Here is a 23,884-nt window from a genome sequence, read left to right as displayed (position 1 = left end):
TGGTTTCTATCTGATGGACAACTGGCTCGGGGGATGTATTACCTCGAAAGAGCAGCATTGCTAATACAGATACAGCTGCCTTTCTCTATTCATTGAACTATTCATATCTTAAACTGCACTGTAACTTTTATCCATGTATTTTTTCTTTTAATGTTTCTTTTATTAGCTTTTCTTTTTTAATGCTTAATGTCTTTCATTTTTTGTAAAGCACTTTGAATTGCCTTTTGTTGATAAGTGCTATATAAATAAACTTGCCTTGCCTTTCTCACCATTTATTTTTGATACTGTTTTTTAACTTTGTGGCAAGCTTATTGAGGGATAAATGTCCAGTTGCCAGATTTAAAAATATATCACAACTCCCCTTCTTTCCAGCTCTGACTTCTGCTTTTTGTTACATTACATTACATTACATGTCACTTGTTAGACGCTTTTATCCAAAGCGACTTCCACACTCAGGGCAATCCCCACAGGAGCCATTTGGGGTGAAGTGTCTCAGGGACACAACGACATGCTGACTGCAGTGGGGTTTGAACCTGTGACCCCCTGATCCGAACACCAACGCACAACCCACTGCGCCACACACCTCGTAAAGTAATATATGTCCAGACAAAATAAATCATCCTTATGATTCTCCGAAACAAGGAATGACTCGACTTTTTCACGATCTTCATCTCAACCCCGAGTTTAAAGTAGATTCACTCATTTAGACTTTTAAAGTGACACTTTTTCATTATGCAGTAGGAGAGTATCAATCAACTTCTCCATGACATATGGAGAAGTATGTGTGTGAAAGAATCAAATTGTGCGGTTAATGACACACAAAAATTCATTAAAATTATGCATCTAATAAAACTAGAAGGGAACTCGTAGAATGTATGTAAATTCCCCCTAATGGGGAAATGCTACAACAACGTTATGGTTTCGTCCTTGGCTCATGCTACACCCCTTCACCAAGTGTCATGAAAATCAGGCAAGTAGATTCTTTGTAATCCTACGAACAAGCAGACCAAACTAACGAAAGAAAAGTCCTTTACAGCGGCAATAGGTATTGGTGCTCTTGATATTTGATGATGAAAACGTACTGCCTAAATGCATTGTTCAGTGAAATGAAACACGGGCAGGCAGCAGAAGGTCAACAGCCCAGGATGCAGTCACACCTAAAGTTCATTTGATTTCAACCATACTCAAAATGGAACAAGCTGAACAATATTGAGTAGTGGCATTTACAAATGATTTGGAAACTAAAGTGACTTGGACATGTTTCTTGAGAGAATGCATATTGGACTTTACAGCACTCTTAAAACTGCAAGTTTGACAGGACTTTGAAAGACAGATTACTGATCGTTATCACCAGACATGTTGTCGTCTTCAGGTCTGTATAATCCCATAGCTGTGTATCTTTTCCTACAGTAACTGTGCAAACTCCACATTGATCTTGTGATAAACATATGCAATGAACACTCAACACACCTCCTTGGATCGCATTGATTGCAATCATTATACGGATAGCTGTGAAATCAGTGAGAACACAATCTGTGACTGTGGGCCTGATGTACAAGCGTCGTGCCTGCATTAAAACCATGCATACGTTTCTTCCCACACAAAACTGGCATACGCTTTTCGTATTCCTTAAATGTCAAAGTTGGAATGAGTATGATTTGTTGGTTGCAGCAGTTTTCTCCCTGCTGTGTCCGCCATGTTCGTAGCTATGTTTTGTATTTGTGATTAGGATTTGGCGCCTTGTCCTGACCTTTTAATAGAGGCTAAGGAAAAACAATGTCCTAAAATCGACACATTGAAAAGCAAACGGTAACATTTTGAGAGAGGGATTGAGAAGGGTTTGTTTTTATTTATCATGTAAGGAAAACTCTACCGCTTTTGAATGATTTATGAGGGATGAATTCGTACCCATCATTTGGTTCTCTCTGTGCATAGTCGTGAGTTTCATGCCTCGGGCCGTGTTTGCCGCGCTGAGCCAACTGAGAAATGGACCGAACCATTCAAACCGATCACTGTGATTCAGCGAGTCTCTGACTTTACAGAACTTCAGGTTTCCTCACAAACAGTCCTTCCTCTTGGATTAAGAGACGGAGAGCTTCTTAGTTAAAGGCAAATTAAAGCTGATTCAATAAAACATGTTTGATAAGTCGAGGCTTAATAGAGTACAAGAAGTTGTGATGAAGTTGCATTGCTTCAACAGCTATTCCTTGTTGTTTTGTTTTGGACAGCTGACATTTATTTTTAAATCCCACGGTTAATATTTGCGTGAAAGGTTAATTCTTTTCATAACCTCAATCAATCCAGGGATGGTTTACCTGAGCAGAACAAATCTGTTTTTGATATCCTCAAAGTAATCCCTGTCTCTCTCCTTAAGAAATCTCTACAGACAAGTGTCTTGCTCAGGGGCTCACACACTCGCTTGAACCCAGTAGTTACAAAACTGGAAAACCGGAGTTTAGAAAGGGGGCGCGGAGAGGCTGAACTCCAGTTAATGAGTTGAATAACAGTCACCACAGACACATTGCAAATCCTTGACATTTATGTGAAAGAGGCTGAGTTGAAATAGGCGGGGATCTGCACAGAAGTGCCTCGAGCTAAAAAGAGGAAGGCTGCAAGTGCATGCAGAGTTTATTTCATTTCATTTGTATTTGTTCCGTTCATGGAATGCACAACTTCATGTATAATTGTTTACAAATCTGTTTAGTGTCTCTGTGAACACGCCGTTGACCAAAAAGGAGCAGGGAGAAGAAAAATAATCTAATATGACCTGCCCCTTTAAAAAGAAATGGATGGTCTGTCCTTCATATTTCTTATTCGCAGCCAAACATAACAGTATCGTCGGATAATAAGAGAAACACAAAAACGTACTACAAAAAATACTTAGTTCCCACTTGACGGTTAACGGAAACAAACAAAACAACAACACCAAAACATCACATGTGCAACACCCTCATCGGAGTCCTACTGGGGAAGATCTGTGAGGTGCCATACAGACATAGTTTAGGGACTACTGCTCGAAAAGAACAAGTGTCTGATCTTGTTTAGACATCGCATTACATTGTTCCAGCTGTTAAATCAATTGCAACACTTCCTCTGACTGTATGTTTTAAAGTGTAATCATGAAACAATATGAACTTGAGAGGAGCTTTTTAAGATACTACTTTATTAAAGTGACCGTCTGTGGCTGTGTGCACGACTCTGAGCCATACAGGCTGTTTGGTTCAGAGCTTAGTATTCATATCGTTCCTGGACTGTTTAGAGTGGAATTAATGTTCTGTTTTCGCCCGTCAGACCACTGCTGCCAGGCTTCAGACGGAAACGTACGAAAACTGAGCAAAACAGCACTGTATTCTTTATGGGACACCGGGCTGCTCAGAGCCGAGTTCAGACTGTGACCTGGCTCTGAGAAATGAGTGCAAAGCAGAGACGCTATAAAAGGGATATAACAATGGCTAGTCGAGGAGAAAACACTTTTAAGTGGAAGACAAACAAGCTAACCAGAGGTATGACTGTGATGAAATTGAACGTAAAAGGGAATCGTGGAATGTGGCATTTGATGGGAGTGTATAGTGAATGAAAGACTGTTTAAATTACAATATAACATAAGAAATAGTTGCTGCTGCTAATGCTATGACGTTTTATTTACACAATAAATAATATGTGTGTGATTGCCACTGGTCTGCTCCTGAGAAACACAAGTATTATCTAATAAGACGTTTGATGTCTTTAGGAAACTGCGTGGAAGTTTAAATATGTCCGAATACATTAGTGTGGCTGTTACGGATGCTGTTTGTCTGCATATAAATAAATCACCTATAATTATACACCAATACTAATCTGGTCGTGTCGTTTCCCGTTTGTACCCCTATAGCCAAGTGGGAACGTAACGGCGGCCCTACACCCTACGCTGATTCCCGACCCTATTCACATACTAAACGAGCTGCTAGGTTATCATATATGTGTTCAGCTCACAAGCTTTTGAATACAGGTCACTGAGGTCAGGCTGGCACACAAATGCTTCATGTTTAAACATGTGAATCTAATGTTGTTATGGCATTGCAGCAAAAGGCATTCCTGCACAGCACCTAGTTTCGCACATTAAATAAAAATAAACCGCAATAGCTACATTATTTACTTTAGTTTGTACAATAACTACATCTTTCATGTGCTTCCCGAGTGATAGGATAATAAGAGTAAACCGTTCCAGCCGTGTGAAAGCAGCGAGGGACTGTAGGGCAGCTGTCCAAGCCGAGCAACTACATTCAGGCTGAATGCAGGGCATTGTTGGAGTTTGTAAAAGCTATGGAGCCACCAGACCATGTAACACTCACTGCCCAGCCCCCAGTAGTGGCCTACATACTGGGGCAGTGCACTAGTTTGATTGCTCTTCTTCTTCTTCTTCTTCTTCTTCTTCTTCTTCTTCTTCTTCTTCATCTGTTGTTGTGGGGCTGACACCCTAAGGCACGGTTTCATGTGTCATTTGGCTTTCGCTCAACCAGGAATTACAGCCCCTTTACTGAGTAGCTAGAGGTAAATCTTCGTCCCGCTGCATTTTGAATTGTCCCCTGTGGTCAATAAGAGGCACTTTATCAACAGGCAGCCGTACGGCGGTGCACTCGGTGCCCACAGTTTGAGCTGGAGGGTCAGTTTACGAGTTGCTGTCAACAAATGTGGTGAAGCGGCACGACAAAACTCACTTTCACAAAGCGAGGAGCTGTGCTGTTATGTGGGTTTTTAAAAAGGCCATCTTCTACCTGAACATTACTATTCAACATGTTGGAAACGAGCATGGTTAAATACATCAAAAGTACACTAACGTTTTAGTATTTTCACAGTCACACAGCTCAAGTTTTTTTGGAAGGAAAAGACGTGTTGTAATGCATTGTAATCCTTTCACTTGTATTCAAGTTGGATGTATAGCATTGCTTAATAACAAAAGCTATTTAACTGAATGGACTGTAACATTTCTCTTTATTATTAGGGCTGCTCAATTCATCGTATTTTAAATCGCAATTACGATTTTAGCTTGCAACGAATATGAAAACAACATAATCGAAATAAAACGATTAGTTTTTTTTTTTTTTTGTTGATTGGTTTTTCAGTTGAATTATTCTTAAAGCTCACGGTAATCAACTGTTGAAAACATACTGTTCACATTTTCTTTTTTAAATAAATTGATGTTTTCAAAGTAAATGGATAATCATATTTAATAATCGCGATATCAATTATTGACTCAAATAATCGAGATTATGATTGTTGCCATAATCGAGCAGCCCTATTTAATATGTGATATAAAAGACATCAGGTGACATGAAGGTGAGAGCAGCAGGGAGAGCGCGTCTGTAATCAAGCAGTCTGACATGCTTCCTGCATTCTTTATACATCCTTAGTAGGAATCAGTGAGAAATGGGTTTTCTAACATAAATTCACTCGACTATTTTCTATCACTCCGGCGTTCCCTGCATGTCATCTCGAGTTTCTTTGATCATTTTGTGATGAGCCACAAATGTGTGTTTCATCCAAACTAGATGTTGCTAAAGTGAGGCGGACAGCCGTGTACTACACAGCTCATTGGAAGGCGCTTGGCGTTGTTCTCAATGAGTCTTTGTTTGCCTGCGGATTCCAGTGACCTTGCTGGACACCGGCAGGGAGAGGGAGTGAGTGAGCGAAAGACAAAGCAAAAGAGAGGCAGGTTGATATAGGAAGAGAGGGAAAAGAGAGGGCAAAAGAGGAGACAGAGGAAGAGAAGAAAAAGGAAAATAAGAAAGCAGGAGAGGTGAAATAATCAGAGACGGGTACAAAACAAGTCTCGAGCAAGAGAAAATGAGAAAAAGAGGTTTAGTGGAAGAGACGTGGATGAAGACAGACGAGCCGGAGCAGAAAGACAAATGAGAACGAGCTGGAGAAACAGGGAGGAAAGTATGGAATGTGGTGATACAGAGACGGACAGCGAGACAGAAGGTGTGTGTGATTTATAAATGAAAGAGAGGGTTATGAAAGTGTGTACTTGTGTATGAGAGAGAGACAGAAGGAGGGCAGAGAAGTGTCTGACAAAAGGCTTTTGTTTTGAAAGTGGCCATTTTGAATCTTCTCCTGGTTCCGGGTGGCTCCACTCCACTTCACTGTCTGTGTCCCAGCCTAGTTGTTTGGCCTAGTTTCTCATTAAGTCTCCATTTATACGACGACAGCGTTTACTCTGTGTCGGCCCGCTCACTATTTATGGCAAACATCATTACGAGTTCCTGGAGACGAGGCGCAGCTTGATGCCACGCTGTTGAAAAGAGTTTCTCTCTCCAGGGCAGCGCACGATCCCGTAACATTTGTTCTTTGTGCTAATGCGTGTTTAAGCGTGTTAAATACAAGTAGCAAACACTTTAAATACGTGCCAACCATTTTTTAACAAGATAAGACCCTCTGACATTCAGGTTGTGACTCAGCTGCCGAAACAGCTACCAATTTAGAGAAAGAGAAGAAGAAATTAATTCACAATGTCTCATTCGACTGTCAGAGAATATAACGCGACAACGCTCTTCTGCAGCCAATTGTCAGATCTAATAAATTGTCAAAAAGGGCAAAAATGCAAGATTATTTTACAAGGAAGGATAAGCAAGTGTCTTCTTTCTTGTTTGTAACAAGTTTACAAAAGAAAAAAAGGTCTGATCTTCAAGACACTTAGTTAAAAGAATGTAGCATAAGCCAAGGAAGAACCCATTACAATTTGGAGCAGATAAGAATCACTGGACTGATTCACAAATTAATGTTCACTTCCATTAACATCGGGAGATAGGATGTAGCCTTGTCTGTTCTCCCTGAGTGCCCTTCTAACTGTTAACTAAGACTAATTAGCGGCTTTTCAGCCTTGGCTTATTGATTTCTATGCTGTGCGAGTATTAACGGAAAAGTGTTGGTTGACACTTCAGTTTAGTGTGCAACAAGATCAGTAATAACTGTTATTTATCAAGCCTACATTTTATTGTAAGAGCTGTTTTATATCATTGTAAAATAATTATGCTTGGATGTGAAATTAATTCAAAAGTGTTACGATCACCGAACCTGAACAACGTCAAAGATCTGCAGAACGATTATCAGCCCTATAATACTCAAATCTACCGTTTGATTGATTACTGCTATGTGATTGGGTATTTAATATGGACTCTGATCTGGTGTTACATCATCAATATACTTACTATATTACGAAGGTAGTACTTTGCACATGCGGTGTATGAAAACGCATGGTGAAAAAGTGTCTGCAGTATATTGCAGGTTTGGACTAAAAGGGTTACTTCTACAAAGAGAGACTCCCACAGTAGAGACTGCTGACACACACACACACACACACACACACACACACACACACACACACACACACACACACACACACACACACACACACACACACACACACACACACCGTCTACTATTTCATACATTAACAACAGGACGATGGATAGGGCATAACCTCACTTTGCATCCTCTGTGGGCATGCACACACACACACACACACACACACACACACACAGGCTGTTGTGCATGCCTCCACAGAAGCACAGATACACAGGCCCACACGCAGAGACCTCGGCCTTCTTATACCGTGAGTCACAGCAGCCCGATTCATCTCCATTGATCTAAACCTGTTCAGTGTCCTCTGAGTCAGTCCTCGTGTGATTCCTTTCTGCGAGTCATCTTGCATCATTCATAAAGCGGCGTATTCCACTGAAGCGTTCCTATAGATGAGATGCACCATGTTATACAACCGCAATGTCAGAGTGTTGCTTCACCATCCATCGTGCAGACGTTTTCTTGACCATCTGTTCAGAAGTTAATCAACCCGTAGAGCCCATCCATGCTTACATGCGGTAATAAAACAGATATATCGTGCTCGCTGGGATACGCGGAGGCAAAATAATTCAGCTGGGATGAGTCATAGAAACGGCTTAATATTATGGGATGTCTTTCTCTTGATGTTGCTCAAGCTAATTAAGCCTCGTACCGAGCTACTCGGGTCTGTTTGAAGTATACAAGACACTCACTTTAATGGTTTGCTTTGTGCAATTCTGTGTACTTACATTACGAATGAATATATTTACAACCCAGGCTCCTCAGATATATAGATAGGGCTTCAGTGCTTATTGTATATGTACACACATTTATATCCGAGTTCATTTCCTCCAAATATCGTCCTGAAATGTATCGATTATATTGAAAATGCAGAAATCACAACCAACCCATCTCGTACTGGAGGTTAATAATACAAGGCAGCATTATCATGTTGCGCTCTGAGGCATTATGCATGATTGCTAAAGTATGTGGGATTATTTTAGCTTGCGTATCATTTTGAAAAACACACATGTATGACCTTTAAATTGGATTAATTTTGGATTGGACACTTTGTATCTATGTGTTGGTAATTGCATATTACTGTGATTACAAAAACTGGCTGTCAAGGACACCAGGCTCATTCCACAGGTGCATTCAGGTGGAAGTTTTGAAAGAAAATGTAAAAAGTAAATGGTAGTGCACACTGACCCCTACTGTTGATCACATGGTATCACCCTGTTCTGTAAAACCCACCCCACGGCTCTCTGTGGTGATTACAGTGGGAGCAGCAGGGTCACTCAGGGGTCAATGGAGACAGGAAAGGTCACTGTGTCTGTGTCTGTGGTTTTGTTTAGGATCGGAGTGCTGTGCGCCTACGCTGCCAACCAGAACCTGAGCTCTCAGGTGAAGAACATCCGGAGATTGGTGAACAGCAACATGAGGGACCTGCACACCTTCGTTAATGACACGCCAATGGTGAGGCAGTGATGCAAAGTGGTGTTCTGGAGACGATACGGTTGGATGTTCTCTTTGCTTTGTGTCCGATAGCAACGCAATATTAAACCATGTTAAAATACATTGTACAACAGAACCATGGATCAGACGCAGATGGTTGCTTTGAGAATAAAGCTCCTAGCAATGGACATTTTAGCTAGTAAAGTAACTTGAGGAGCCCCGGCTTTGACATGTACTTTACTTATAGGTGTTGCATTGGAACTGTTTGTGTTGTCGTGATGGTCCTTTGTACTTTAGGTAATTTTCTCCATTTCATTCTGACTGAAAATGAAACCGTGCTTCGGAGTGTTTCTTGCCGTCTATGACGAAACTAATAACCTAATTTTCATTTGCTTCCATTTGTAACACTCTGCTCTCTTGTGTGTTTCTGTTTGCAGCAAATTGATTACCTAATATCCCAATACGCCACAGCCAAGAACAAAGTCATCTATGACCTAGATAGTAAGTAGACCTCCTCTGCGCCTCTGACGGTGAATTAAGAGGACAGAAAGGACTCGCTGAGTTCTTGCTCTCGGTCATATATCATGCTTATTATCCGAATTCACTTTCTACTGTCCTTGATTTGTTTTCATAACAGATTTATGACATAACAAGGTGTAGAAACCAAAAGCAGTGCCTGTTATAGAGGATCTCTCGAGTATTCGTCTCTACTTTTGTGATAGTACAGCAGGCATTTAAGATACACATGAACTTAATAAACAAAAGGGACTGTTTGTTTGTTGTCTTCTGCTGCGTTCTCTACAGATATAGGTCCATTATTAGGTGGAAGGATACACGATCGGCTGGATAAGGAGGTCCATCCTGCATTGGACAGAGTTCTCAATATGGCTGGAGGTACGACTGCTTATTTTTCATTTCCTCTTTATTACGATATGATCAGGTGATTGTCAGCTGCAAGACACTGATGCGAAATGTTATCGAGTGACAAAGAACCTGGCTTTTATATCAAATGTAACCCATTGTTGCACAAAGACTATATTCACAATGATAAGGAAATGTCTTTGAATATAGTATGGCAATATTTGGGGCAAATATCTGTTAGATCGCACGAAAAATCATACTTTTCAGGAATTTCATTTAACCCTTAGAGTAGATGCATAAGTGGGTCTTTTTGACCCGGTGAGGTGGTTTTATTGAAGTATCTTTGTAATTACATTTTTTTTTATCAATTCATATTCCAGCTATTCCTCAAAAAACATGTTTTCGATATCATGCCATTCACATTTCAAATTTATATTTCAAGAAATTGTAGTTTTTGTATTAACTACCCCAAGCTTCCATAAGTGGGTCAATTTTCTATGGCAGGGGTTCTCAAAGTGCGGCCCGCGGGCCAATGGCGGCCCTCGGAAATGTTTCTGGCGGCCCGCGATAGTTAATGTGACACGCTGAAATGCATGCGTTATATTTTAATCCTCCATGGTTGCATCTAGTAAGAATTAGAATGGAATTTAAGAATGGTAAAACTGCGCCCCCTGGGTTCACAAGTGACACCTCTCAGGAAGATTATTTCACAGCAAGATCTGATACCTGTCAGTATAATAATAATAATAATACATTATATTTGTATAGGGCTCTTCAAGGACTCAAAGTCGCTTTACAATATAAGGGAAGGTTAGGGGGGGGGTATAGGACTATCAAACTTGATCAACTGGCATGGATTGATGGGGGGGGGGGCTATGAGTAGACAAGAGGAGAAGAGATGAGTTTTGAAAAGGGACTGGAGTACTGTGAGGGTCTCAGAATAGCGGAGATCTTTGGGACAATAATTCCAAACGTTTTTTTCAAAATGTCTAAAATTATAAATAGTGAAAAATTAAATATAAAATATTTCTAGTGTGAACCAAAATATAATACTAAATATTATACAAGTGATTCTTCTTAACCAAAATGACAAATTGCATAAAAACACACTAATACGGGTCCTTTTTGACCCACTTATGGACGAGTGCTGAATGTCTGCATAACGTTGATACTCATCTTCTTATGTGTTCATATAGAAATACTAATACTCATTGTATTGAATGAGAACAGCAGCAAGTCTATTTGAGACGACATCACCTGTTCAGATTCTGCCATGAAAACAATAGACAGTAATGTTTTTTGGAAACACATTTTCATGGAGATCAATGTTAAACATCAGAGTTAATAATAACTTGTAATTATCTTTTTTACTTGTTCAACATTTATATGTTATGCTTTTTTATAAAGTGAAAATCGAGAGAGTCATCAAAGGTAACAGTAACTAAGTAACTGATCAACTTACCCACACTCATGTGACCCCTGACCTTGTGACACCAGTGCTGCTCCTGTGATGTGTTCCCTTGTGATCCTCCTTGAGCACTTGGATCTGAGCATCGTCAACAAGCAAGTCATCTCAATTAAAACTGCACTACGCCACTAAAGATATTTGGTTTTGTGAACTCGCAATCCAGACATTATGTTGAGCAATATCAGTGCCACTTTGTGAAGATATATCTCACACAGACTTGTAAACTTGCATTGATTTCTAAAGGTGAAAGCACCACCTACACACAGCACCACCTACACACAGCACAGATGTTCTTTGAGTGCTTTCACCACATCAATTGTTGCAATGAAGATATATGATGAACATATATAAACCAATATGTCTCACAGTGTCGCTTAGTGCAGTTTTAAGTTAATGGCATCACCAGATCTTGCCAAAAACACAACCCTTTTCTCTCCAATTGTGTTTCCCTGCTGTGAAGTGAGCATTGTTTGTTTGACAAGTCCTATTGCTTTACTACATGTAACTACTATGACAGCACACTCCCTGTAAAGTCATCAACCAGACTTGTAATACAACAGAAACAAGCATTCAGCAATCATCCCGAAAGTTAAGGTGGTAAAACGCCTGATTGCAGATGACTGGAAGTTAAGTTTGTGTCCCATGTTGTGTCGGTCAAAGATGGAAAGTATCCGGTACGCATAGCGGTGTTGTGTCAGACGTGCTGCTCGGGCTTTGTAAGATTAATATAATGCATTAAGCACATCCACCTGAGTACACACACTGTTTCCTCTCCAACATTCTTGTATCTCTGTTATGAATGTGCATGCCAGTGTTTTTTGCATTTTTTATCCTGTTACATTTGAAAAGTCTGCTGCAGGCTTCTCTTTGATTGTTAACGAACACTGGCTGTTGTCTTGTGATGCATACAACGATTGCAGGGAAACTTGTCAAAAGAAATGGCAAAAAATTGACATTAAAGCATTCCTGTTTGGATATTGTTTGCCGAAAGCTGTTTGTCGAGAGAAGAGTCCAATTTCAGACTTCAGGGATTGAATATGAAACTGTAAGATATTCTCGGCTCAGGCCTAGTCCTAATAATAAGTGTATTTGTCTTTGCTTTTGTGTAACATGAGCCAGTATTACTCAGAGTCCATTTTTCTACTGGCCGCTAAATCTGTTTGATTAGTAAAAACAAAAAATGCTCCAGAAATGTTGACAAACAAGTTATTTAACCTCTTTGAAAATAATAGTGAATTAACATACTTCCTAGTATAACATTTACACGTAATTTCCCAGGGCAGAACTTAAAGATTTAAATCAAATGTTAATTATGAAGTCATTAAGTAATCATTATTGTCCTTATGAGTCATTTTGCCGCTGGATCGCATTAAAAACATTTCTTTTTAATTAAAATTCTTACCTTGAAAAATAGGTTGGCTAATGAGAAACTGAATAGATTATGCTTCACAATCCAGCTGTATCAACAATGGCTCAACTTATTGAAAAAATGTGAAAGAACACATTTCTAAAGAAAACAAGGACAATGACCTCACCCTCTATTGTTCTATTTTTCACTTTTCTGGGAGGAAAAATTGTGTTAAGAGAGTGTTTTGTTTTATCAGCTATGCGAGAGACGAAGGAGGCTCTGGAGAACGTCAGCGTGGGTCTGGAGGTTCTCCAGGAAGGAACGGGGAAGCTCAACTTCAACCTGAGCCTGGTGCGGACCAGCATCAACCGAACGCTCAGCGACCCGGGCTGCCACGACGAGGAGTCGGACGCCACCTCCGCCCAGCTGTGCCGAAACATCCGCCAGTCCCTTTCCCAGCTGCAGATCGGCGCCAACTTCACACGGGTACTACTCGGAGCCAATATGACTTTGTTCTCACTGTACTACAAACAAATGTGTACACACTTGCACTAATGTACATTCCCAAAGATATTGAAGTGACTGTTATTTTGTTGATTGTTGATTTTATCTTAAAGGTGGGGTAGGTAAGTTTCAGAAACCGGCTCGAGATACACTTTTTGTTATATTCCATGGAATGCTCTTAACATCCCGATAGCAATGAATATCTGAAGTGCTTTGACAACAAATCTATAAAAAAAATTAATCTGTAGAAGCCGTAATACTGTAAAAAGTACAACCAATCTGTTCAGCCGGGCCGGCTAAAGTAACTGGATGGCCTACCTGCCTGTCAGCCTTCCATCGGGGCACAAACTTATCTCGTGCCCTCATTGGTCATGTGCGCGTTCGTGTGTGTTGGAGGAGGGGCTCTGTAAGGAAGTGGCAGATTTTCTCCGGTTGTGTATTTTCAAATTCTAGCGATCTCGAGCCGGTTTCTCAAACTTACCTACCCCACCTTTAATGTATGCATATGTATAAATGTGCATTTTTGTATGCTGGATTGTGGGATACAGTATTTCGATCTCTCTGTCTGTACACACAAACTGAAATATTGACAATAAAGTTGACTTTGATTGAATTTTACTAAATGGTTGCTGAACTATTCGGATTTAGCTCCTCCACGAAAACAATGTTCTCAGCCATTAGTCTGATAACTTAATTACAACCGAATCTTGAAATACTGTCGACACAAACTCATTCAGCATTAATGTATGTTAGGGAAAGGACGGGCATGACAGGATTGTTGATTGTAAAATGTTGATGTATCTATGTGAATATGAACTGTATATAATTGCTTCTGTGTCTGTTTGTCTTTCAGCTACCTAAAGTGGCCGATCAGCTGGAAAAAATGACCGATGTAATGAGAACGGACCTCAGTGCGATCGTCCAGAAGGTGAGCCGAGAACACAAATCTATAGATATTCTTACATTGTCATGTTATTGGCTCGTTGGGATTCATTTAATGTGCTTGTTTCAACACGTTGTTTAAGGTGGTTTGTGTACTTGTGCCTCAGTCAGTGTTTTCCAACAATGGAACAAAATGGACCAACAATTCCATGTTCAAACACTTTGTCATGTTTCTCTCCCAGGGCTACTCCTCTTTGAACGACACACCAAATATGGTGATTGAACAGACCAGAAGTGTTGTTGAGAGTAAGTGTTATTTTACACGACTAAACTGTCTTCTTAATGCAAAACATTTCAGTTGTGACTACACCTAAATAAACCACTGAGATAATAATAATCCTTATTATAGCGCTTTATCAATGACTCTCAAAGCGCTTTACAAATACAGATATGTAATGGTCATCTACTGTGGAGCAAGTTCGGGTGAAGTGTCTTGCCCAAGGACACTACGGCCTGACGCAGTGGGGCGGGAGCGGGTTTCGAACTGGAGTTCCCCAACGCCCCCTTGATCTGATGATCTAACGCACAGACCACTGCGCCACCCGTCCCTAGAGATGTTTTACTTCTTCGTACATCTCTTTTATTCTCCTACCTTGAGAGTTTGCGCAACATAAGATATATTTTAAGTTAAAATTCACACTTAGCTTTCCAATTCAAATCAAGTCCAACTTAAAATGCACTTCATCTTTCATTTGTGTAACGTTGAATAGTTTAATATTAACCAATCTTTAAGTGTGTTCAATTGGAAGTGTCGCTGGCGGCTTTATTACTTTATCTATTATCTTAATATATGTTTTATTGAAACTGATGGATTATTGATGGCTGTGTCTCTCAGGCGTGCAAGGTTTGATGGACGGCATTGGAAATAACATCAGCAGCTTCTCCAAAGTGTTCCCTGTGCAGAGTTGCCTTTCCAACTTCACTATCGCCATCAGCCATGCCCATGCCAAGATTGAGGAGTACTACCCTGAAATTGACAAACTGGATTTCTACAGGTGAACTCATCTCCTATTCTTGAAACTGTAAGAGTAAAACAAAGGTAGAGAGAAAGAAAAACATACCTTAAACTGTAGAAAGTGTAAATACAGAAATGTGGGCTCTGTGTCAATGCTTGTGTTTTAGGTTTCTGCTCTCTAGGAGACTCCTTTTAGGAACTGCAGTACAAGTAATGTGTGCTATAAAAGCTTGCCCTAATATTTTTGCATTAATAAAATATTCATATGCGTTCAACATTAATTCAGTTTAAAATAGTGCACTCGAGGGAAATCTAAGATAATTTAGGAGTCATTTTATTTTCCCGCATCAAGCTTATGTGCCGTTTTATAATAATTGGTTTTAGCTTTGGCTTCCTTGTCTTACTCAAACACATTTTTCATCCTAAGTTTGTCATTTTAAGGCCACTTACAGTGAAGTATCTAACTGTGTCTGCTGCTTGCAGGTGGATTGGCTGTATTGCTCTGTGCTGTATGGTGGTCCTGGTCCTGGCCTTCAACTACCTGGGCCTGCTGTGCGGCACTCTGGGATACGACAAACACGCCTCACCTACGACACGAGGCTGCATCTCCAACACAGGAGGAACCATGCTCGTGGCGTGAGTCAACTTTCAAACTGAAGGAGGAGGTTTTTGTCGAAAAATAAATCTTTGATGAAGCCAGGGTTCAGGTCACTGCTAGAAATGTCGTACAATTTATTGCTAGTTAGTGCTAGTGCTAGTTACTCTCAACAACAACAACTTCTATGTCTGCCACAACTACTGCTACGATGTATCGTACATATAAGCTACAGTACTTCTGAAAAGTGTAAAGTGCATTTAGGAACAAAGTTGACCGAGATATTTTATTGAATGCAGAACCAGAAAACAATAACTTTAGTGCAGTGTTTCTCAAACTTTTTCATACCAAGGACCACTTAACCAATAAAAAAACACTCGCGGACCACCTAACTCCACAAATATCCCAAAACACATCGTTTTTCTAGAACAGATTATAAATCGCCTGAAAATGGTACAAACAAGTGGCAACATGTGTGACGAATGTGTTGCCCTGGGCTTTATCATGCAATAGAAAGTGAAACTTAGGCTCGTTCCATTGCGGAGATATTCCCGCGAGAGTGCGGAAAACTTAAATGTATTTATTTATTTCAAATGTGAAATGTTACCAATATACTCACGGACCACTAGGGGGCGCTCACGGACCACCAGTGGTCCGCGGACCACACTTTGAGAAGCACTTTAGTGCATAACATAACATTGTTTAAGGCAAAATAAAGTAATTTACTCGAACAGTATTTGTTTCCTACATGATAAGGAAATCCCGTATTTAGGATTTAAAGGGCTCTCATACAAAGGCGAACAAATGTTTTTGAATTTCAAAGCATAAACCTTTGACAAAGTATTCTAGATGTCATGATTTTTGAGATACTTATTCACATCAAAATTAAACCCCCGCTGATCCTTTTAATTCCCCTCTTTCCACCCATTCCAGTGCTGCTACACCTCCATCTCTGCTTGTTCAGTATTGTTTCTGTACCTGCCAGCCTGTGTGTTCTCCTCCACAGCGGCGTTGGGTTCAGCATCATCTTCTCCTTGGTGCTGATGGGAATGGTGACTGTCATGTTCCTGCTTGGAGGAAACATGGAGAAACTTTTCTGTGAGCCTTTCCACACCAAAGAAGTCTTCAAGGCAAGTCAGAAGTCTCCGAAAAAAATAAGCACATTCAGAACTCTTCAATGTGCAGGAAGAAAATGTACAGGGTATCTCCATTAGGGATTTTATCTAACAACTATTAAAATGATATATGTCTGATCGTAGCATTGAAATAAATGTATGGGTTATTAGTGCCCTAAACTTGTCGAACATTTTTTACAGAACATAAAAATGGTTTAAATATTATTTTGGTATCATTTCCTTCTGTGCCTCTCTCAGCTTTCTTGCTGTTTCAGTTCAAAAAGGTGTAATAAAGTGATCAACATAAAGCCTTTCTTACTCCAACTGGATACAAAAATATTAGTTCGGACTAGTTCAACCATTATGACCATATTTAATGATTTAATTTAGTTTTACCACAGCTATAGTGCCAGGAAATAAATGGATTGTAACAAGATATTTTCCATTTTAGTTACAAAACTACATACAGGAATTGTGAAGCAAGAATGCCGCTTTGTTTGGGTTTGAGTGTTTGTCTTGAAGTATCCTAGCCTTTACTTAACCAGGCCACACTAATGATTGTTTTATTTCCTTGCTATGATAATTATTGATCACTCCTCTTCCTGGCTTTCTCATCCACCAGGTTGTGGACACGCCATATCTGGTCAACCCAGAGTGGAAGAACTTCATCCCGGGCTACATGTACAACGACTCGGACCTGGAGCTGACAGCAGAGAGCTTGTACAGGCAAGGAACAACTTTTATGTATGTAGATGACCGTTTAATGTTTTCCACCTTTCCGAAGCTATCCTTAGGAGATTATTATATTCCTCACAACCTACTCCACATCTGTCTTCTCTGCATTTCCTATTTAGATCTGACTAGACGGCTAAATGAAGGAAAAAACAAACAATTTATTCAATAATAAGCTGTGGAATTACTGGATGAACAACATGCTGCTTATAATTTAGTTTTGGCGCAGGCGTTGGGTCAGGCATCAAGTATGCAACTGAATATGTTATATCCATTGATGGGGATGCCAATGAGAAGGAGAGAATGTATTAACCTTGAGAAGTTAATTAGCATCATTTTTCGACAATATCTGTGCTGCTTTTCTTCAGCCTCTTTCTCAGTGGTTACATCAGCTTTCATCATCTCCTTTCGGTGAGAAGCTGCATGCTCAGTAAAGGGGATGGCAGTCTTTATATACTTCCAAATAGAGCAGTGTTTCTTTGACTTGTCTTTTCTTTGCCAGTATTAGCAAGCAGTGCTAATACTGTGTACATGATGTGAGTCTACATGGTATGCAGCTGCCTCATGTTATCGTGGGACATTTATCTGTGTTATTTTGGCAAATATTCCAGGCTTTTTGTGCAACGGTACAATGTTTTCTGTCAGGGAACATGCCAATGTCATGTACTTCCAGTCAGTTTCACTTGGTGGCAGCAAATGTTTTCAATGAAAAACGATTAAGTTGACATGTCCTCTCTTTTCTTCTTTTTCTCCATTATGTCTGTGTCTTTCTTAGTACTTGCAAAGAGAACAAAGGCATCTACTCAGCCATGCGCCTGGACAAACTCTTCAACATATCCTCCTTCCTGAACTCTACAGTGGTCAGTAAACTCAAGACACAACATTAAAACATTAAAACATTCCTTCATATGCAGTGACTAACCAAGTATCTTTATAATACAAGTATAAGATTACGGATGTATTACAAACGATTCAACAAGTTCTGGTGTCACTTATTTGGCAAATGCAAATGTACAAACAAGATACTTCTCAATACATGTATGTTTTAAATAAGCACTCGGTAAAGCCCCTGTCACACTCTCCCGAAATTGACACCCGATGGACACACGAATATGGAATTGTGAATTTCGCACGAAGATGGCCCCGAACCACACACGAAGGCAACATTTACATTACATTTAAGATACAACTGCAATGAAAGTACCAAAAACATTTATGTTACAGTACTATGATACTGTACTGATATCTTCAGACTTTGTTCTTTACTTTATCCGTCTTTATATGTAGAAAATATTACGTTTTCTCCGCAATGTTGTTTCCATAACAACAACAACTTCCTGTCAACTGTCCTTCAAAATAATATATTATATCCTTTTTAGTTTCACAGAACACAAATTGGGTTATTTACATAATATGTTTACATGATTTTGTTGTGCAATAAAACAACCCGATGGACACACGATAAAGGAAATGTTCAAATTCGGCTGTGATCGTAGCAACATCGGGCCATTCGTGAGGGCATCTTAAGCCTTCGTATGACCGCTGGCGGAGTTTCTCAGGCTCCGGCAGCAACTTCGTGAGCGGTGGCAAAATCTTTGGCATGCCAAAAAATTGCCGAAGGACCTTGCGAAGGTTCATTTCCGTGTTGAATTCGTGTGTCAATTTTGCCCTTCGTAAGGCCATCGTGAGGGCATCTTGTTATCCACGGTGCCATCGGGCATTCGCCCCGATCAGAGTGAGGGCGAATGCACCGATGATGACACGACTTGACAAGATGCCCTCACGAGTGCCTTACGAAGTTGCCGCTCACGAAGTTGCTGCCGGAGCCTGAGAAACTCCACCGGCGGTCATACGATGGCTTAGATGCCCTCACGAACGGCCCGATGCTACGATCACAGCCGAATTTGAACATTTCCTTTATCGTGTGTCCATCGGGTGTCAATTTCGGGACAGTGTGACAGGGGCTTTAGGGAGTTCTATATTGTACTGTATGTAGTTCTGATTAATCTGAATCTATGTTGGTGTTGTAAGGTATACTATACTCTGCAACTTCATGTAACAAAAGTATTGGCAGAATATACAATAAAGAAGGCATTGTACTACATTCTCAAACCAAAGGTAGAATTAAGCAATTTGAACATGTAGCTAACAGTGATGTCGTGTCCAGATATCTTCATCCTTGGCTGCAGGATCTAATTAGCATTACCTAATGATTTCTTTGCTGCCAAAACAAAGTCTGTGCTGACGGCCGATAGCTTTGACATGCCTCAGCCCTTGCCTCAGTGTACGCCTGAGACATTACACTGATGTATGTTTCTATTTCTTGTTGGCTGCGAGCCAGCAACTCCTGCCTGCCTGAGACATTCAGTACTTTCCTGTCAGTTGGCAAAACTGTCTTGGCTTGTCCAAAACAACAGCTGGCACTCCCAATGCTGCTTCTCTTTCTGCATATTGGTCATTTATCTTCATTAAATGCCGGCACGATGCAAGTTTCCCAAAGTGTGTCATCCTACATGATAGGATTTGAGAAACAAAAAAAGACTATAGAGTAGGTCAGTTATTTAATTGTTAGTGCAAAAGCTATAGTGAAAAATCCTATGAAATATTGAGCTCCCCATAACGAACAGTCGCAACATGCGTAAAACATTATTGGATCTTTGAAATTATTTCATCTGTTCAGATATTGAATAGCTTTCTATTCCACATTAAAATATCCCCTTCTTTTCAATCTGAGCAACAACATACATCACATTCCCATGGTGAAACATGGTTCTCAATCAAGCCACTGTGATTATAGAGATATTGGGGGTTGAGATGTGAATAAAGTTGTTCTTCAGCTTGATGGTACTGTAGTGTCATTATCATAACATGTTAATCAGACCTTCTTAGTATCATATCCTCTTGGTCTTTGAGAGAGACCTTTTGACTTCACCATAATGCATACCAGATGATATGCTCACCTGTTGTCAATACATGTTGTCCCATAATAACTAAACGTACCATATTAACATTTCTAACATTATTAACAGTAATCGTCAAACAGTGCTTACCAGACATTTAGAAATAGCCACAGTGTTGGTAGGGTAGGTCCTCCATTCATTCAAACCTTTATTTAACCAGGTGGTCCCATTGAGATCATCGATCTCTTTTTCAAGAGAGACCTGTCCAGCATGGCAGCAACTAGGTTACAACATGAACATAAAACAACAGATAACAAAGGACTTCGTATTTACAGGGCACATTTACACACCTAGAGACATTGACAAGTACCAACAGTATCAAGTATCACTGCACCTATCTGAGCTTTAAAAACAGGCAGTGGAACCAATTTGCTCAGTTTCAAATCTTTTTCAAGACTGTTCCAAGCAAGAGGAGCTGCGCACATACAAGCTTTCGTCCCTAAGTCAGTCCTTGCACTTGGCACATGTAACAAAGCCACATCATGTGATCTCAGGCAATAGCTACCTGCTCTGTGTGATCAGAGAGCAGATGTAAGATGGGAGTTTACCCAGCATGGCTTTATACTGTAGATCAGGGGTGTCAAACTCAAGGCCCGGGGGCCAAATCCGGCCCGTGACTCAATTTTCTGTGGCCCACACGAGCTCTGAAAGAATATAATATGTTTATTATACGGTTACATGCCGATTTACAGAAGCACGTTGCCCATAAACTACATGTCCCACAATGCATCTCAAATATGCCTTTTTTCTTCAGAATTTAGCTTTTTTTCTTCAAAATATGCCTTTTTTCTCTGAATTAGATTTTTTTTTCAAGACGTTGCTTTTTTTCTAAATGTAACTTTTTCCCCCCAAATTTCACTTTTCTTTTTAAATCATTTTGTGACACTCACCGAAGAGACTTGCAATTATTTTCCCAAGACTTCTGCTTTCAGACGTAGTTAATTATGAAGTTATTACCCTATCCGATAATAATCCAATGCAGAGGCAATAATGTAATATAATACATTATTTTATATATATTAAATATTTATATAGTCTTAAAGTTACAACCGGCCCTTTGAGTACAACCATAATTCCAATGTGGCCCGCGATGAAATTGAGTTTGACACCCCTGCTGTAGATGAACATGTACCAATGACTGAGCCTCCGTACAGTAAGTGAAGGCAAATCAGGGTACAGTGATGAGGAAGTGCTTTACAGTTTGTAACAAATCTCAGTGCACTGTGATAGGCGTCATCTAACTTGATCAGGCAATGGGCAGGTGCATTCATATAAAGCAGATCACCATAGTCCAGCACAGGTAAAAAGGTCACAGAGCCTAGCCTGTTCTTGGCCTCAAGTGAGAAAGAGGACTTGTTTCTGAAAAAGAAACCTAGCTTCAACCTCAGCTTTTTAAGCAGATTATCGACCTGAAGTTTAAAAGAGAGGCAATCATCAAGCCAGATACCAAGGTATTTGTAACAGCCAACCACTTCAAGTACTTGTCCTTGCGTAGTAACAATATCTAAAGTGGTCTCTGGTGTCTTTTTAGCTTTTGAAAATAGTATACAGTACATATGCCGGGCCTGTAAGTGGCGCTGTACTTCCGCCACAAAATACACCAAAAGCAGCGAATAAGCCCCCCGAGCATGGTTGCCATGGTTGCCTGGTTGCCCTTCTGGTTATTCTCCGCGGTGGATTTAGCAACATGTAGTTCATGTAGTTCTCCATGTCCACTTGTTGCGGATGGTTGTGGTAGAGGAGCTGTAGATTTTGCACTAACATCTGTATCATGGTCAGTAGCGTCTGGAGCACGAACGCAACCCTGTGATCCGCCATTGTTGTTGGCGAAAGGCATCAGCAATGACGCGGGGGTGAGCAGGAGAGGTGGGGAGAGGCGGGGCTATGATCGTATAGGGCGTACACACAGAGCCGTAAGCCTTTCTTCCACATACCTACCCACCGTTATCAAAGTGTATCGTTTGAGGGCTCCGTTTCCGCGGCTCTGTGTCGGCCTCGTGTGGACGAACCGTCTATACGATAAAGTACCCGTTTCGTCTCCGTGTGGACGGGGCCTAAGGTTGTTCTGACTTTACTACCCTTTGTGTAGCTTAATCTGCCAATTAAATTAATTAACTGATAACACATTTAAATGAATTCCATCTTTTAAAGAAAAAAATAACTCAGTACAATGACTATTCTGAGAAATCCAAACCATTGTCAGCCTTGGGGTAAACTCCTGTTTCGGCATTTAAGGGTAAAGTTAAGAGAAACATTTTAGGAAACAAACATGTCCATTGCCAACATGTTTGTTGTGTTCTCTTCAAAGTGCCATAAAAAAGAAATTGAAATTACATATTACTTTTCAAGCCTTTTGGAAAATCATATTTTTCACCATGGATCTCTTTATGGTTATGGCTTTCATAAACGACAATACAATAAACCCTTATTAGCCCATAAAGTCATTGTAGAAATGTTGTTTCATGTCTGCCCAGGAATAGATGTCGTCTCTTGGTTTAATAACTTGGTTGTGTAAGAAATGTATTCCAATTTGTTCATTCATTTAGCAACTTTCAACAAAAGTGCTTTATGCATTAATAAGGACTGCAATTAAAGGTGGGGTAGGTAATTTCGGAGAAACCAGCTAGAGTGCGCTAGAATTTGAAAATACATAGCCGGAAAAAATCTGCCACTTCCTCACAGAGCCCCTCCTCCAACACACACGAACGCGCATATGACCAATGAGGGCACGAGATAAGTTTGTGCACAGATGGAAGGCTGTCAAAGCACTTAAGATATTCATTGCTATCGGGATGTTAAGAGCATTCCATGGAATATAACAAAAAGTGTATCTCGAGCCGGTTTCTGAAATGTACCTACCCCAACTTTAAGAGTTACAAGAATGATTTGTCCACACAAACAACCTCAAGAAAGGTAATTCTGGTATGCTATGCGAAATACTATCCAAACCACATCTTTAAAATAGTTTGTCACCCTAGTACTAACGTTTTTGCTTAGCATTTTTGTAGGCCTATCATTATGTTAACAATTTGTATGTATTCACCCTGTTCAAAGACTGAAACTGTGACGTACATAGAAACCTTGGTGAGAGATGTGAGATGTTAGGTTAAGACTATTTGAGAATCCAAAATGTAAAATAACATAATCAAGCCGTAGTGTTTTACATCCTGTTAAAACGGTTCCTTTTTGTTCACAGTTCACGAAGGATGTGGTGAGTCAGCTGGAGGGCGTTAAGATGGACCTGAGGGAAATAATCCTGTTGGAGGCCGAGGGGAAGCAGAACCTCGTGGATTTCTCTGACGCAGGGCTGTCAGAAATCAACTATGCAGACTACCTGGAAGAGGTGACACATAATACATAACGTAACTATTAGGGGTGCACGATTCGATTCGATTTCTTGGAGTCACGATTTGATTCACAATCGATTCGCGATTCAAAATAGCTCAGGAGTCCGCCCTGTGAGGCATGAAGAGCGGACAGAGTGAAGAGGATTTCCTGGTGGGTTTCCCACGATGCTGCATACTGTAAAGTCTAAGTGCCATGTTAGCGGGACATTACGGAGCTCACGGCGTAGAAAAAATGGAAAACAGCGTAGCGGGCAAAACTGAAAAATGTGAATCGATTCTTGGAAT

At 40.3% G+C, this 23,884-nt stretch overlaps 1 protein-coding gene across 12 annotated transcripts in view; it reads left to right on the top strand.

Annotated features, from left to right (window-relative positions):
* prom1a (prominin 1a) overlaps nucleotides 1-23,884 on the top strand; it is a 91,674-nt gene that overhangs the window by 54,206 nt on the left and 13,584 nt on the right. For all 12 annotated transcript variants that reach the window (XR_004552949.2, XR_004552945.2, XR_004552948.2 and 9 more), the window contains 12 exons: nucleotides 8,673-8,793; nucleotides 9,210-9,273; nucleotides 9,577-9,666; nucleotides 12,706-12,935; nucleotides 13,807-13,881; nucleotides 14,078-14,141; nucleotides 14,731-14,890; nucleotides 15,334-15,486; nucleotides 16,452-16,575; nucleotides 17,183-17,286; nucleotides 18,068-18,152; nucleotides 23,449-23,595. Coding sequence is in view for 5 of the 12 variants with exons in the window: in XM_034093050.2 (XP_033948941.1) it covers nucleotides 8,673-8,793; nucleotides 9,210-9,273; nucleotides 9,577-9,666; nucleotides 12,706-12,935; nucleotides 13,807-13,881; nucleotides 14,078-14,141; nucleotides 14,731-14,890; nucleotides 15,334-15,486; nucleotides 16,452-16,575; nucleotides 17,183-17,286; nucleotides 18,068-18,152; nucleotides 23,449-23,595 (1,417 nt within the window). In the remaining 7 variants the exon portion in view is untranslated. The remainder of the gene's footprint in view (nucleotides 1-8,672; nucleotides 8,794-9,209; nucleotides 9,274-9,576; nucleotides 9,667-12,705; nucleotides 12,936-13,806; nucleotides 13,882-14,077; nucleotides 14,142-14,730; nucleotides 14,891-15,333; nucleotides 15,487-16,451; nucleotides 16,576-17,182; nucleotides 17,287-18,067; nucleotides 18,153-23,448; nucleotides 23,596-23,884) is intronic.

This window comes from Pseudochaenichthys georgianus, chromosome 10 (assembly GCF_902827115.2).
Source record: "Pseudochaenichthys georgianus chromosome 10, fPseGeo1.2, whole genome shotgun sequence".
NCBI classification, from domain to species: domain Eukaryota; kingdom Metazoa; phylum Chordata; class Actinopteri; order Perciformes; family Channichthyidae; genus Pseudochaenichthys; species Pseudochaenichthys georgianus.
Note: the sequence above shows the minus strand (reverse complement) of the source record. Positions and strands in the feature narration are given on the sequence as shown.